Source organism: Lineus longissimus, chromosome 1 (assembly GCF_910592395.1).
Source record: "Lineus longissimus chromosome 1, tnLinLong1.2, whole genome shotgun sequence".
Taxonomy (NCBI): Eukaryota; Metazoa; Nemertea; class Pilidiophora; order Heteronemertea; family Lineidae; genus Lineus; species Lineus longissimus.
In genome coordinates this window covers 12,201,205-12,218,634 of record NC_088308.1, presented here as the reverse complement: position 1 = coordinate 12,218,634, position 17,430 = coordinate 12,201,205, and the positions used below count along the sequence as shown (strand labels likewise).

The 17,430-nt window shown below is 40.7% G+C and overlaps 2 protein-coding genes across 2 annotated transcripts in view; one reads left to right on the top strand and one right to left on the bottom strand.

Moving 5' to 3' along the window:
• Positions 1–12,163, top strand: part of LOC135488387 (cleavage and polyadenylation specificity factor subunit 4-like) — a 40,596-nt gene extending 28,433 nt beyond the window's left edge. Inside the window, exons 2-7 of the mRNA XM_064772985.1 lie at positions 777–980; positions 1,389–1,484; positions 6,528–6,621; positions 9,927–10,056; positions 10,340–10,516; positions 11,203–12,163. Of these exons, the coding sequence (XP_064629055.1) occupies positions 777–980; positions 1,389–1,484; positions 6,528–6,621; positions 9,927–10,056; positions 10,340–10,516; positions 11,203–11,283 (782 nt within the window). The 3' untranslated portion in view covers positions 11,284–12,163. The remainder of the gene's footprint in view (positions 1–776; positions 981–1,388; positions 1,485–6,527; positions 6,622–9,926; positions 10,057–10,339; positions 10,517–11,202) is intronic.
• LOC135488395 (ADP-ribosylation factor-like protein 6-interacting protein 1) overlaps positions 1–17,430 on the bottom strand; it is a 79,984-nt gene that overhangs the window by 3,190 nt on the left and 59,364 nt on the right. The window lies entirely within an intron of this gene.

The following is a 17,430-nucleotide window of genomic DNA, read 5'->3' as shown; positions in this document are numbered from 1 at the left end:
CATATAATGTGAAGTACCTAATAAGTTGTCTGGGGGGGGGATTTTCCGGGGGGAGTTGTCCTCGGGGGGAATTGTCCAGGGGGGAGTTGTCCTCGGGGGGGGGGAATTGTCCAGGGGGGGAGTTGTCCTCGGGGGGAATCGTCCTCAGGGGGGAATCGTCCTCGGGGGGAATTGTCCGGGGGGGAATTGTCCTAGAACCCATGATACCATGGCGTCCTCGTCGTCGTCCATCGTTATCTTTTGACAAAATAGTTGCACGTTTCATAACCACTTGACCTAGAAGGTTCCTACTTGGTGTGTGGGTACCCCTAGGCAAGACCTTCTTTCAAAATGAAAATTAGCGCAATTTGTCTGCCATATAGGTGGCGCTCTTTGAAAACCTATTTTGGCTATATATCTTACGAACGCTGCTAGCTAGAATCATGAAATTAATGCAAAGTTTATGAACAAGTGAATGGTCTACCCATGGGATCACCGCTATCACCATCATCACAGAAATCTTCATGATGGCTTTTGAAACAAAGGCCCTTGAAGATGCACCTGTGACACCAGGTTTTGTTGTATTTCCGGGTTCGGATTTGAGAATCAGAATTTAGAGAGACAATGATTATATACTTGCTACTATGAATTTGAAAAAATTGTGAATAAAAACTGATAGTGATGTACATGGTTCGAATTTGTCTCCTGCCTCTTTTTTCATGTTCTTGTTTCTAGCAGCCATAGGTGCTGAATTACTAATCAAAAGACATTTCAAAGTCAACAATCTACTTTTCCAGAATCAGGTTCAGCAATATGTTCCTTCTTTCTTCGTGGATTATGTGCTCGAGGAGGAGCTTGTCCTTTCCGACATGTGAAAGGCGATCGTTCGGTAGTCTGCAAACATTGGCTGCGAGGACTCTGTAAAAAAGGCGATGACTGTGAATTTTTACATGAATATGACATGTCAAAAATGCCAGAATGTTACTTTTATTCAAAATTTGGTAAGTCCATTGAATTCATTGTAATTAGTTGTTTATCCTGATTATCTGCAATCTTTACAACACCTCAAATCAGCGCAGTTTATGCTCACTTAATGACAGATTGATCTCTATTTTAACTTTCAGCCCTCTGTGGTACTGACATTTGTTGAGCGCGCAATATTTACCAAATCAAAAGACCTACCAGTATTCAATGAACTTGTGAACAAAGGCAAATTCTTCTGAAAAAGGTTTTTCTGGCAAAGTGATTGCAGCTCTGATAGGGATTTTTCTCAACTGCAACTGTAAGATTTTGCTTGCCCATCAATTGATATTTATATTTCATTGATATATGTAGTGATCATAATCTACTAGATGCGCTCTAGGAATTTATCTGTACTTGTTGTGTACATACATTTGTTTCACTTCCAGGACTATGCAGTAACAAAGATTGCCCATTTCTTCACATTGATCCTGAGTCAAAGATAAAAAACTGCCCATGGTATGATCGAGGGTTCTGTAGACATGGTAAGAAAATGTTACCTTTTAATTATACCCCCACTCAACAAAGTTGAGATGGGGGCATAATGTTCTCAGCTGGTTTCTGCACCCGCGTCCGCACTCTATTCCGTTACATTACTCAAGAAATGCTTGTCTGGCGAACTGGCAATTTTTGTTGCATAAAGGCCTAGTGTGTCGAAGGTTCCATATTGATTTTGGGCCCGAGCCCAAATCAAACATTGCCCCAAGGCCGTCATCTTTGTTTTCGCATTCCGCCCCATAACTTGAGAGCCGAGTGAGTGGCAGACCTGAAACTTAAGAGGTGTGATGACCTCCAGTAGGAGAGGTGCCCTATTGATTTTGGACCTAACCGAGAATCCAACATGGCCGCCCGGCCGCCACATTTGTTTTTCGCATTTCACACCATAACTCAAGAACTGAGTGAGTGACAGACCTGAAGCCTGTGTAGGGTAGCTTCCCTATCAATTTATGACCCGACACAAAATCCAGTTGCCAAAGGTTCCTGCCAGGCTGTCGTCTCTTCTCCATCCCACAACTTCAGAACCAGGTTAGTGACAGCCAGAAACATCTCTGGTGCGCGCGGAGCGGAGGCATACATTGCGATTCGCCTCGATCGCCTTATATCTAGTTTCAAATCAATGTACATCTTCACTGATAATAATTTTCAAAATGTAAGAGTTATAAATTACGATCTGTACATAATTTATGACTGTTCCATACTATGTTATATGTAGTTCCTTCCACCACAACCTGTTCTACCCCCATCATTACGACCTGTGGCTTAAAGAGTAAGTAGCATGCAAAATCATGTTTTGGGGTTATTAGATATTTGGAAAGAGCTTGCAAAAACTAAGAGAATGCTCTTTATTAGCTCACCTCTTAGCAGAGGTGAGCTTATCCCATACCGTGGCGTCCGTCGTCCGTCGTCGTCGTCCGTCGTCCGTTAGCAGGGCACGTTTCGTAACTGTTAGAGCTATTGAGTTGAAACTTGGTACACATGTACCCTTATGTAATGACACCTTGGAGACCAAGTTTCGGTCCGATTCGTTTCATGGTTTGGCCACCAGGGGGCCAAACATTAAAAGTGAAAATATGCAATATCTCCCTTAATAGTAGTCGGGAAATTTTGAAAAAAATATGGTAGGTACTTCTAGCAAAGGTGCATCATATATCCTCCGGGTTTTTGATTTGACCTCCTTTTCAAGGTCACAGAGGTCAAATGGTGTAAATTGGCCGTTAGGATGTAACGATGGCACGTTTCTAAACTGCAATGACTATTGATACCAAATTTGATACACATTTACCCCTTAGTCAGGTGATCTCAGGGACCGAAGTTTGGTCCAATATGATTCACCGCTTGACCACCAGGGGCAAAATCCAAAAACCTTAAAAGTGTGATTATTCCTTAACTTCTTTCCCGATTGCCACCAATTTGATATCATGGGTACATCTAACCACCATACAGTATATGTCACACAGGTTTTTTATTTGACCTTCTTGTCAAGGTCACAGAGGTCAAATGGCGTAAATTCGCCGTCAGGCCGTAACTATGGCACGTTTCTTAACTGCAATGACTATTGATCACAAATTAAGTACACATGTACCCCTTGGTCAGGTGATCTCAGGTACCGAAGTTTGGTGCGATCTGATTTGCCGTTTGGCCTCCAGGGAGGGGGCCAAATCCTAAATTCTTCAAAATGCCATTATTCCTAATAATGACTTGCCCGATTGGCACCAATTTTATATCATAGGTACATCTAATTCTAACAACCATTCAATGTGTCACCCGGGTCTTCTTTGATTTGACCTACTTTTCAAGGTCACAGAGGTCGAATGTACTGTAAATTGGCCATTTTGGGGAAATTGTAATTGCTTGGACCTACATCAAACCTAACACTACATGACACAATACCATGCTCTTTATCCATCTTTCCTCCACATGAGGTGAGCATAATGGCCCTGGCCATTTCATTTGATGTAAAAATCTTGAAAACTGACAAAGTTATGGGCATTTGAAGTTAAGAGATTTGCCCACAGACTCAGGCCAGTCTGTAAAAAGAGCAATCCCATTAATGATATGCTAATGAGTATTTATGACATCACAAGTTGGACAACAATTTAATGTCTTTTTTATTTCTTGAATTAACACTTTATTGGCTCACCGTAGGGGAGTCTATACAACACCGCAGTGTCCGTCGTCTCGTCCGTCGTCGTCGTCGTCGTCGTCGTCGTCGTTGTCCGTCGTATCCTAGTTCAAAAACAGTGGCACGTGTGATATCTCGCTTATTAGTGTCTTGTTTTCGATAAAACTTTTGTGGTAGGTACTCATAGCAAGGATACATCATATATCGTACGGGTTTTTAATTTGATCTACTTTTCAAGGTCGCAGAGGTCAAATGGCGTGAATTGGCCGTTTGAGTGTAACTATGGCACGTTTCTCAACCACCAAAGCTATGAGCTTGAAACTTGGTACATATAACCCCCTATATCAGATAACCTCTGGTGCTGAATTTCAGCCTGATCTGATTCTTGACTTTGCCACCAGGGGGCCAAAACTGAAAAAGTAAGAAGTGCAATAGCCTGTTAATTAGCAAATTGTTTTTGATGAAATTTTTATGGCAGGGACCCCTAGCAAGGTTACCTCAGATGTTGCACGATTTTTCGGATTTGACGTACTTTTTAAGGTCGCAGAGGTCAAATGGCGTAAATTGGCCGTTTGAGTGTAACTATGGCACGTTTCTCAACTGCAACAGTAATGAACTTGAAACTTTGAACAAATGACCCCCTAGGTCAGTTGACCTTTTACACTGAATTTTGGTTCGTTCTGATTATTGACTTGGCCACCAGGGGCCCAAACTCAAAACTCAAAAAGTGTGATTTCTCGCTTATTACTGATTTGTTTTTGATAAAAGTTTCATGGTAGGTACTCCCAGCAAGGATACATCACATATCTTACAGGTTTTTGATTTGACCCACCTTTCAAGTTCACAGAGGTCAAAGTTGAAAACTTTACCGTTCTTGGTACGTTTTGTCGTTGTTCAATGTAAAGAGTTTTAATTTTGTGTAATGATGAATCTAAGAAGCCACTATTTGTATGCCAAGTTTCAGCCAGATCGGAATTCAAATATGGCCGAAATTGCATCTTTTGTGGGTTTTTCCTCGTATTGTGGCAATCAAAAGGTCGTGAGTTCAAACCCCGGTCAAGGACAGCCAAAAATATTTTTATTTTTCATCTTTTCCTTTTTTCTTTTCTGAGTTCTATCTTACATTTTCTTCATTTTTTTATTCATTTGGTGCCATAGATTTAATTTGGCGGCCATCTTGGAAATCGTTTTTTGCCGATTGCTGTAGTGTAACGAGTGATGAAATTGTTATGGTCAGGTGGATGTGTCTACATCACATATCACCCTGGTTTGTTATTTGACCTACCTGTCAGGGTCACTGAGGTCAAAGTTAAAAATATATTCACCATTGTCATACTGTAGCACTTTCTGTAACTGTCTACTAAAAATACTTACGGTGAGCACAATGGCCCCTGGCCGTTTCATTTTTTGTTAAATCTTGATGAAACTTATATTGTGGGTACATGACAGGAAAATGATGTATTTTCACCCAAAATCTTCATTATGTAATCAAAGATTATTATGTAATCGCTCTCTATTGTCATTTTAAAGAAATTGGTATCATTTCATTTCAAAATAGTAGAAGTAAAACTGGATACCGTCACTGTAGTTTACAACAATGTCCATCGATCCCTATTGTTGGGCTGTTGTGTTGCTCCACTGACGCGCGTTTCTGCCCCTCTAGGCTTCATCAGGGTGGCTGGGGTTGACTTGCACTGTCTTGTTCGAAGTTCACAGTTTGAATGACATCATGACTCATGGGTGGTTTCTCAATGACGTTGTGACGTTATAGACTTTGTTGCAACTCTGTTGTTGAAACATTCTGTTGTAGTCAAGCAGGTGGGCTGTCCAAATGGCACATATTGAGGAGTACAGGATCAACCGATGATACACACGGACCAGACAATAAAATCAGAATAGTAGAAGTAAAACTGGATACCGTCACTGTAGTTTACAACAATGTCCATCGGTCCCTATCATTTCATTTCAACTCATTTTTTGAAACTATTTCTGCCTGCTGAATGTTTTATCTATCATTTTGAACAGAATGTCAATCGTACTTTTAATGATTTTGGCCACTTATTGAGGAATGTCAATTTCACCCAAAATAGGGATTACCATGGTTACGTCATAACCTATCATTTTGGAAGCAAAATTTTGGTTAAGATGTTAACATAACCTAATGACAAGTAAATAACAGCAGTTTGAAAAGCAAATCACAAATAGAATGCAATTTATTCCATGTTGAATTATCTCATTAAGTTGAAGCTCAACTCGTGATGTCACAAATACTCATTAGCATATCATTAATGGAATTGCTCATTTTGCAGTCTGACCTAAGTCTGTGGGCAAATCTCTTAACTTCAAATGCCCATAACTTTGTCAGTTTTCAAGATTTTTAAAATTAAATAAAGAGCATTCTCTTAGTTTTTGCAAGCTCTTTCCAAATATCCAATAACCCCAAAACATGATTTTGCATGCTACTTACTCTTTAAGGAATTCATACTGAACTGAAGGTATTGGTTGTGTCACCAAACACCACAAGGGTAGGGGGAAAAAGGAAGATCAACACCAAGGTGCTTTGGTCATAATGATACCTCCATCCAAGTGGTGTTTGGTGAGACAACCTACTTTGAGAATGAGGTATGAATTTCTATTCTAAAACACATCAAACTTTGCATTTGGCTGTGATCCAAACATTTTTATTTTCTTCAAACAATCAATTGCGTAATTGCTGTGGGATGAATTGCAATACCAAATTTTTTCACTTATCCAGGAGGTTATGGTTGCGATACTTAACCCACTCTGTCGCTGATACATTGATACACTGCACCCAAGGTGTTTTAGAATTTTAACAAAAACTTTGTGCACATTGATTGCTACGGTTGTGACTGTACTTGAGACGTTGTAAAATATCTTCTTGCAGGTCCACTGTGTAAGAACAGACATTCAAGACGAGTGATCTGCCCAAATTATCTTTCTGGTTTCTGCTTGGAGGGAAAAGAATGTAAATTTGTACAGTAAGTTTGACTCTTTCACAATACTCGGTACAAGGTTTTTTACTTCCCACTCAGTTTTGGAGCCACAGCAGTCGATAAATCAAAGCAACATTTTACTCAGTGGATAAGTTTTTTTAGCTCAGAATTGTGTATTTTTTCTGACTTCCAGTCTAAAAATTATATTCAGGCTTTTTGGCTCACCGCAGTGTCTGGCGGCGGCTGGCATCTGTGTCCTGTTTCAAAAACAGTAGCACGTTTCTTACCCACTGGGACTATAAACTTGAAACTTTGTACACAGGTACACTTTGTACACATATTTTATGGTAGGTACTCCAGGCAAGGATGCATCACATGTCTTATGAGTCTTGATTTGACCAGTTTTTCAAGGTCAAATGGCCAAAATTTGCCATTCGAGTGTAACAATGGCACATTTCTTGACCGCTAAAGCTAACAACTTGGTACACATGACCCTTAGGTCAGATAACCTCAGACACCGAATTTCGGTCCAACATGATTCTTGACTTGGCCACCAGGGGATATATCACATGATTTGACCTCTGCAGGGTTTATAAAAATAAAATAAAACCTATACGTTTTGAAAAATTACCCCCAGTTCCACATTTAAGGCCATTCAACATAAATTACTTGTTTATCATCACCGCCCGCCCCGACATTAGGTCCCGTGCCGATTATTTTGATATTCGATATATCAAATATCAAGGTACCGTCCGCTCCAAGTTGTGCACTCAACTTCCAACTCAGATTCAAACAACCTACCGCCCTAATTTTACCTGACCCGGTGGCCTGTTGATAATTGATATCCATTTCCCCGTTCTGGCCATCACACGTGGTATTAGTTACGACTAAACAAACATGCAGCCAGCCGATGCTGAAAAAATGTCTCAATACCTCAGTACAGGGGGGTGACACCAGTCTCGCTCAACGGCAATGAATTATTTTCATTCAAAGTGAATTGTCAGCACACAAAAGAATTATTGACTCAGTGAGACTACACTCGGGGAGATTTTGGAACCAATACTTTCTCAACCTCATACCTGCGTGGGCAAATGCGTATAGGCCTACCAGTTATTTTTATATATTGCCGATGAGCCTGGAATCGAGATGAATAAACGCATGTGTTTTTATTTCTTGCTCAACGCATGAATGTTTGACCAAAGCTTACACACTATGTGGTGTATGAGGAGAATGTTTTCAATGGGCGAGACTTGGGGCCATGCTGCTTGCTGTCACTTTGCATGCTTGTGTCAGTACATGGATTTGTACGGTACATGTAAAATGTCAGGGGAATAAATCATCAGCAGATCATGGTGCTCCTCGTGGTAAAAATCTCGTCGGGTGCCAAATGCGTGAAGGACTGGTATGGTGTAGATGTTATTGAGACTTGGTCTTTATCTGAACTGTACAATGCCTTTGCCAACGGTGAGTTTGACAGTGTCCATACAAGTTTTGTAATTAAACTTTAATTTGTATTCTCCTGTCCTTATTTTATCTATCCATTTTGGAATTTGATCACTGTATACATTTTTAGGCCTCCCTGACACATCTGTACTAATTATAACTTGACATGGCTTATACATACATTTGTAATATGTCAGTCCAAAAATTATCAAATATCGAATATCAAAGCCCCTCCCAATGGAATACATTGCCAAGTTCATGACCGAAAAATATCAAAGGCCCTCCCCATCAAACATTGGCGCCAAACAAAATATCAAATATCAATATCAAAGGGCCTCCCCTCCAAATATCGTGAGGTGGAGTGATGATAAACAAGTAATTTATTTTGAATGGCCTAAATGATTTTTTGGAAAAATTTCTTTGGATATTGATATGTAGGGGATTGGTGGATATTTGTCCAAATTTGCAGACCCAAGTTGTCACGCATGAGTGAGCAGGGGCAAATTGCACACTCCAAGAAAAAGCTGGTTTGCGCAAAATAGCGTTGGGATTTAAATCGAATCAAATGTCATGGGAGGGGACAATGGGCATCCATCTCGTTTGCCAAAAAATTACCAGGTTAAATACTTTGGCCACAATGTCGGTTTCATTTCTTTACACCTGGCTGCACTTCCTGCCTTTCAAATTTAATTCAACTTGTTTAGGCCCAGCAATGTCACTGGGGACAGGAGAAGTGCACTCAGCACTCTGATGAAATGAATTAATAGGTGTTCCAGACTGCTACGCGATTCCAAATGTTTGAACTGACTTCACCTGAAGTCTTACATTGGCATCGTTACATTTTAGTCACACCAAAATAACAGAATAGCTGCAACCCCAGAAGTGGCGATCCTTCGTGCCGTACTTATCTTTTGGTATCTTCCCTTCATCCCATTTCCTCTAAACAAACTGAATTAACTTTGAAAGGAAGGAACAGCTGTCATGGGTTAAGAAATGAAATGGACACAGTGGCTAAAGGCAAGTGTTATTGCTGTAACCTGGCATTTTGTGGAAAATAAGATGGATGCCCATTGTCCCCTCCAATGACCTTTGATTCAACTTAAATCCCACGACTACTTCACGCTAATCACTTTCATCTTGGATTGGGCAATTTGCCCCTGCTCACTCATGCGTGAAAACCTGAGTCTGTAAATTTGGGCAAATATCCACCAATCATCTACCTTCCGATATCCATCCATAGAACCTTTTTCCAAATATTATCAAATGTGAAACTGAGGGAAATTTTTCAAAATGTATAGGTTTTGTTTATACATCTTGTATACTATACATGGAGCATGTTTCTTAACCAGCATGAATTGCTAATTACCAAATACCTATACGGTGAGCTCAATGGCCCCTCTTTCTCAAAGCCACAGCATTAAATGGGCAACATGGCCAAGCGATCCCGCAAAATGAGAGGCAAATGAGAGGCAACTTGGTAGGCCAATGGCAGTATAAAGTCAGAATTCTAACAAAATTGACAGAAGGATTAAAAGAGTGGACTCCTGATTACATCTCTAATTATTGAGTATACATAAAAAAAATTTTAAGATAGTCAACCTCTCATAAGTTCAGAAGAAGATGAGAAATTAGACAATCCAATCATTGAATTGTGTGGAATTTATGATAAAGAATTGACACCAAACTCAAGATTGGTTGCCTCACCAAATACTGCAGAGATAAAATGTTGGCCAAACCAGAAACTCTTCTCCAACAGTCTGGGTGAAATGTTAGCTCCACCTGGATGGTGTTAGATGAGACAACCAATGCCAACAGTGAGGTATCATTGTCTATTTTCATGGATGTTATTTCAGCCACAAGTGTAATGTTGTCGAAACAATTAACATGCATGTTTTTTATATCTCTAGTCCAAGTTTTGATTTACCTGGTCCTGACCCTGTCTCCCAGGCCAAGAAAATGAATATAATCTGCCATAACTGTGGTGAAAGTGGACATAAAGCAACATTCTGTCAAAAGGCTCCAACCACATCGCACCCGGTAAGTAGATTCAGTCAAATCACATCTCTGTTGTGAATAGTTTGCCATTTTGGTCAGGGCAGTCTCTGGCAGTATATCCTAGAGTTATTCCCATCTATTCCAACAAAATGTCATGGCATATGCATTCATGCAAGTCTTCCAAAAATATAATTTTGAATAAAATGCATTAAAGATTGATAAAAGTCTTTAAGAAATATCAAAGTCAGTATAAGAGCATAAAAAAATTTACTACTCAGTATCATTTTAAAAGTATTTATTCAATCTTGCATATTTTCTTCTACAGATCCAAGTAATGGGAGCAGGTCAGCCTCACAACCATCCACAGGCCAATAATGAACAGTCTCCAACACCAGCTAAACCTTTCTACCAACCAAGAGGAATGGCACCAACATTCCGGCAACAGTCCCCCGGCTTCATTTCAGGTCCTCGGAGACCGTTAGATCAAGTCACGTGTTATAAGGTAAGTGTTGTTGTAGGAGACCATAGTCAAACGTGTTTTCAGTTAGGATCACCATTGATGAGATCACATTATGTTAAGTTAAGATCCGACTCGTAGGAGACCATTAAATCAAACATATTTGGAATTATTGGCACCATTTGATGAAGTCGTACATGTATTTAGTTAGGATCCGACTTGTAGGATACAATAAAGCAAACATGTCTAGGGTTCGGATCAATACCATTTGATCAGATCACATTGTATTTAGTTAGGATCCTACATGTAGGAGATCATGAGAGCAAACACGTTTTGGATTATAAATGAAAGAACAACTCCACAATGTAATCAAATCTTTCCGGCGTTTCGGTGTTTTAAACCTTCTTCGGGGAATGAACAGCTGATGGTCGTTACTTGGTTCATATACCCAGTACGTCGATAACAATAGTGGCCATGTGCGTGATTGCGTCGCGTGGCATTGTTTTTACAAAACATTCGTTGTGATTGGCTGGAGAAGTGGTCTTGACCTTTTGATAATTACAATGTTGGTTGCAAAGATTAATGATAGATGGCGCGCACGTTGTGTGCGTCGTCTGAAAACATGGCGGATCAAGTCAAAGAAACACGTTTTGGGTCAGGTTCACCGTTTAATCAGATCATTCTGATGTCCATATTCCTTCCTATATCAGTGTTTTTATATTTCATTTCAGTGTAACGAGAAAGGACATTATGCCAACAAGTGCCCAAGAGGACATTTAGCATTTCTACATTCTCAGACTCCAACGTCTTAAAAACATTTACATTCGGTGATATAACATTGTTCTAGCATTTGCACTGGGAAAGATAAAGAAAAGTAATGAAATTTACCACAAAATGACCTCTGTGGCTAACGGGAATAGTGAAATTCAAAATGAGTGAGTGATGAAAGACGTGGGATGACTGGTACCGGTTGACAACTAGCAAAGAACGAGTTCGATCTCAGTGGCCCCAGCACTGGAGCCTACCGGAAGCATTTGATCCAGGACGGAATAGTACGTTTGCTACAGCCTGGAGGGGCCCTCGTCTCTATTCATGGTGCTGTTAGCTTTACGTTTCCATGGTATCTGCACGGATTCCTATATCTGTCAAAGAAATTCTTCATGTTCCAGGATTCTGGTGTTTTTCCAGTCCGGGACGTGGTTGTGATCAACCATGTGGACAGTTCAGTTCGAGCCTACTTGTGTAAATCACCTGCCATGGCAGAGTTGGCCACTGGAGTGTTCGCACCTGTGTTAAAGTTAGCGTTAACTTCTTTTTTACTGGGTTCTCAGGATGGGGGCAAAACTGGCACTTCCTCGTGTCGCCAAGTAAGACCAGGTTACACTACTGTTTTAGGATGTCTGTCAGAGAAATAGACGAAAGGGTCCAAAGTCTATCACACCAGAAACTTTACCCCTAATTAAACAAGAGAGACTTGAGGAAGTTGTTTGAACATAGGAGTAATGAGCATATTATTTTGGAATGCATATTGCATAATAAATTAATAGTTAGTGACCACTTGGGCTCTTCAGTAAAAAAGCTGTAACTAGCGGTGAGAAGGACAGTAAAGATATCAGTTCAATTTGACAATAAATCCAGCATGGCCCAGAGTGTGCAATTACATTTTCATCAACAATTTCCCAATAAATATTGTGTACACACAAAAAGCTTTTGGTCTTATTTTGCGCTCTGTACATGGTAGGTTCCCACACGCATGACAAGCCATGCAGTCCAAGTAGCCCCAAGTCAACTGATACACATAACAAAAAAAACAATACACATACACATTAATTCTTTTATGTCCAGGTTGTTTCTGCAGGTTGTATGGGGGATGTATGGTATCTTGTTTTCATTATCTTAAAGTGCCTGTGACCACATTTGAAATGGGGAAAAAGCATTGAGAATATCCTTGAGTGAATGTGCTCTTAGTGGCGTTGAGCTAGTTGGAGTTGTTATTCATGCTCACGCGCAACCAGATACAAAATCTTGAAAATTCCTCAAACGTCTACTTGCAGCACGCATTTATCTATCGATAGTAGCGCCATCTGTTAACTTTGCATCAGTTTCTTTGGCATGGTTTATGACGACCATGGGGGGAGTCGCTTCGTCTTTCTGCATTACTCGATAACTATAGTAAACATGTAACCATGTTCTTAGTGTCTGAACTCCTAAACTAGTCATCTATTCTTGATGTTCTTGATATGCTACAAAATGTCTCTACCTTGCTTTGTCCTTATTTGTGGTGATGACTGACCATAAGGCCACAAATATTTTATTCCTTTTTAGCTCACCTCTTAGCAGAGGTGAGCTTATCCCATACCGTGGCGTCCGTCGTCCGTCGTCGTCGTCGTCCGTCGTCCGTTAGCAGGGCACGTTTCGTAACTGTTAGAGCTATTGAGTTGAAACTTGGTACACATGTACCCTTATGTAATGACACCTTGGAGACCAAGTTTCGGTTCGATTCGTTTCATGGTTTGGCCACCAGGGGGCCGAACGTTAAAAGTGAAAATATGCAATATCTCCCTTAATAGTAGTCGGGAAATTTTGAAAAAAATATGGTAGGTACTTCTAGCAAAGGTGCATCATATATCCTCCGGGTTTTTGATTTGACCTCCTTTTCAAGGTCACAGAGGTCAAATGGTGTAAATTGGCCGTTAGGATGTAACGATGGCACGTTTCTAAACTGCAATGACTATTGATACCAAATTTGGTACACATTTACCCCTTAGTCAGGTGATCTCAGGGACCGAAGTTTGGTCCAATATGATTCACCACTTGACCACCAGGGGGCAAAATCCAAAAACCTATAAAGTGTGATTATTCCTTAACTTCTTGCCCGATTGCCACCAATTTGATATCATGGGTACATCTAACCACCATACAGTATATGTCACACAGGTTTTTTATTTGACCTTCTTGTCAAGGTCACAGAGGTCAAATGGCGTAAATTCGCCGTCAGGCAGTAACTATGGCACGTTTCTTAACTGCAATGACTATTGATCACAAATTAAGTACACATGTACCCCTTGGTCAGGTGATCTCAGGTACCGAAGTTTGGTGCGATCTGATTTGCCGTTTGGCCACCAGGGAGGGGGCCAAATCCTAAATTCTTCAAAATGCCATTATTCTTAGTAATGACTTGCCCGATTGGCACCAATTTTATATCATAGGTACATCTAATTCTAACAACCATTCAATGTGTCACCCGGGTCTTCTTTGATTTGACCTACTTTTCAAGGTCACAGAGGTCGAATGTACTGTAAATTGGCCATTTTGGGGAAATTGTAATTGCTTGGACCTACATCAAACCTAACACTACATGACACAATACCATGCTCTTTATCCATCTTTCCTCCACATGAGGTGAGCACAATGGCCCTGGCCATTTCATTTACAGATTTTATTTCTGAACACCTCTGACAGGCGATAGCAAAATAAGAATAACTGGGTGATTTGCCTTTTTGGCTCACCACAGGTGTGTCTATACAACACCGCAGCCTCTGTCTGTCGTTGTCGTCGTCATCTGTATCCTGTTTGAATAACAGTGGCACGTTTCTTAACCGCTAGGGCTATGAACTTGAAATTTTGTACACGGGACCCCTCAGGTCAGGTGACCTCTGACAATGGGCCATATGAATAAAAACTAGCATTTGCTTTTTCTACCGATTTTGAAGCATTTGCTTGTACTCGTATGAATAAAACCGTAGCAAAAGCTTGGCAATTTAAGTCTTTGCTACAAGTCAAAGCAAATGCTTTTTAGCCTCTAGAGTTTGCTCCGAAAGGGTGGAAATGCTTGTCTTTATATGAATAAAGCATAGCATATGCTTTTCACTTGATAGGAAATGCTTCGATTTTTCAAGGTTGCTTCTGAGGTGGCTAGAAAATTGAAATAAGAGGTTTGTCATCTTCCAAATGGCTGATTTTATGCATTTTGGTCACGAAAATTGTATTTGCCATGAAGGCCATGTCACATAGATACATATCACTGCATCGATTTTATGAGGCCACGTGTAGCGGAGGTCATAGCATTTGACAATTTATTCGGAGGACACTCGAGATGGGGCTTTGAGCATGAAAGACCAAATGTTAAGTGCTACTTCATAATCTGCGAGAACTCAGGTTTAGACCGGCGAGGTGGAGGACAAATTTTTCTATCAAAGTAATAATTCCAAAACAATTGCAAAGGGGCTCTCCCTTAGCAGTAGAGGCTCTATGATGTATAACGAGGCAAATTATTAAACGGATACAGGACTTCCCCAGTTAGATGACAGAGGAGTTGGATGATGATGAAATGAGACAGTGTGTCATCGAGGACAGAACACTTAGCACTTTCGCCAACATCTTTTCATCAGGAGACCTCTTGATCCCCTATCCTCGAATACCAGGGTCAGTCATGTGCTCCTCTCCCACACACATAACTCAAAAACTTATTCATTTATAGGTGCCAAGTGAAAAGCCCTGAAGTTCAGGATGCTTTACCCCCTTCTAACAATACCAAAACCACAAGATGAAATAGATCACCAGCACCGACCCTTAAGACCGATCATAAGAAATATGATATCAGGACTGACCTTCAAGCATTTGCTAGAAGATTTTTAGCAAAGCATCTGCAGTGAAAGGTCCACATTATTCATACGGAAACAAGCATAATCTTCTACTTTTAGCAAATACTGCCTCTACTAGAAGGATTTGCTTCCAAGGAAATGCTAGTTTTTATTCATATGGCCCGTTAAATTTCAGTCCGATCTGATTCTTGACTTGGCCACCAGGGGGCGAGAGGTGGAAACCTAAAAAGTGACGACTCGCCTACCAATCGAAAGATAAAATGCACACTTTTGGCCGTACAAACTTCATGGAATTAATCAACAGCACCACGACAACAAAACAAGTCTGTCAAAAACGTGGTACATCCCATTATACTGGATCCGTGCACTTTAGAGAAAACACCAGCGCCATATTGAATTGTTTTGTACCTCCGACTTTTAGACTAATGGGGCGGAGAGTTGTCAGTAAGTCTGGACATTACGCTCCGTAATCGATTTGCCATCATTGACAGGTCTTTGTCATTTATACGTTAGCCTGAATACTTTGATAATCAGGCCCGGTGACAACAGACAAGACATTAAAACATGGGTGCACATGACCCGATGCCTAGACAAGTGACCCTAGAAAAGAGAGCTTAGGCCTATCAAAAATGTACACTCATTGTCAAAAATGGAGGAGGAACGTGACCCTGCCGTAGCACCTTCCCGTAAACGACGATATAGTCTAAAGAACAAGAAAAATTACTGCGAGATTTCCGGAACACGAATGCCACAGTGGGAAATTTCACAAATGATCATCACCTTCTATACCACACATTTGCACGATGGGTGAGAAACGAGGCAGACATCCTCCAGCATCAGCACGCATCAAAAAAGAAGGGGGATGGAGCAGAGATGGCAAGAAAGGGAACAAGGTACGAACAATATTTTCGACCAATGACCAGAACTAGAACATAGCCAATTAGTAATTTCTAACATCCTACGTCAAACAACGGGAAGTAGTTTGGGTTAATGAGTATTTGTAGAAAAGACTGAATCTACAGGGTGGACCAGAAACAACGTTCACACACTACTAGGGTGGACTAATTATCACATAAAGAAATTTCCTTTTTTTTAATCAATAAACCAAGTCTCAATCGGCTGTTATCAATAAACCTAGTTCCGAACGGCTCTTCGTGGACATTTGTTATTGGTATACAGAGTGACCCAATAAAATTCCCCCAGTAGGGAGGAGAATAAGGAGAATGTGGCCAGAGAAAGGGGCACAAGCAACACTGCTAATCACTACAGGCTGTCCTATTCAGGCGTCAGGTGACCATGTACAAACCAGGAATTTGTATTAGTCAAGCTAGTCTCGAGGGACTTTATAATGGACAATTAGATTGGGCCATCCTAAGAGGCAGGCAAGAGAGCTGGCATTGTTTCATTTTTCTGCTTAACCCTATATTCTTCCCTGATAGAAGAACCGGTTTGAATATTGACATTTTTTTCAGCTTTTTTCCCAGGCGTCGAAGCGAATGTTTTTGACTGGTTTCAGGGACGACGAGGACTGGGGCATCCCGTCATGAGGAAGAATATCGCGGAGACCGCAAGAGAGCAGTATACCGCCTGTTGGAATGGACTTGGTGTCGAACATCAAGGAGACATTCTTAGAGAAGCACCACACCTTTCAGTTTTTACCGCTTTAGATTGATGGGTCACCATGTTTCTAAAAAGGCATAGCATCTCCCAATGAAGAAGCACACACCAGATAATGGTGTTGAAATTGTAGCAAACTTCCACATTGAGTTCTTATCGGAAATGTTCAACCAAGAATTATCATCAATATCGATGAGACATTTGCATTATTCGACGCTATGCCAAACTACACATTCAACAGGAAAGGAGAAAAACAGGTAGATTTTCAGTCCTCCAAGGGAAACGGACTCCAAGGGACTCTTGGAATCACCCTGGATGGCGGGAAAATGACACCTCAAGTAATCTTCAAGACGACAGCATTTGTAACCCAATGTGGTGCAAAGTGGATGAAGATCAGCAGGACTTCTACCAAATGACGTCAATGAAGCTGATGGGGACGATAATGAGGACGGTAATGATTTGCCCGAAGGGGACGCGGATGGATTTGAGTTCCTTCCTATGGTAGAGGTTGATTAAGGGCGTTTACAATACTGTAACCGTAATTGACACAAAAAACAATGTCATTAGTAAACTGTTAAATAAACCTCGTAATTGATTGTCCTCTGTGTGTTTATTCATTCAGTAACAACCATTACCTCATAACCCTGCTCCTAAGCCTCGCTCATGCGTTGAAGTTTAAAAGGCCGTGAATGAATTGTGTGAAAGGCCTTTCACAAAACTACGCCTCCTGACCACGCC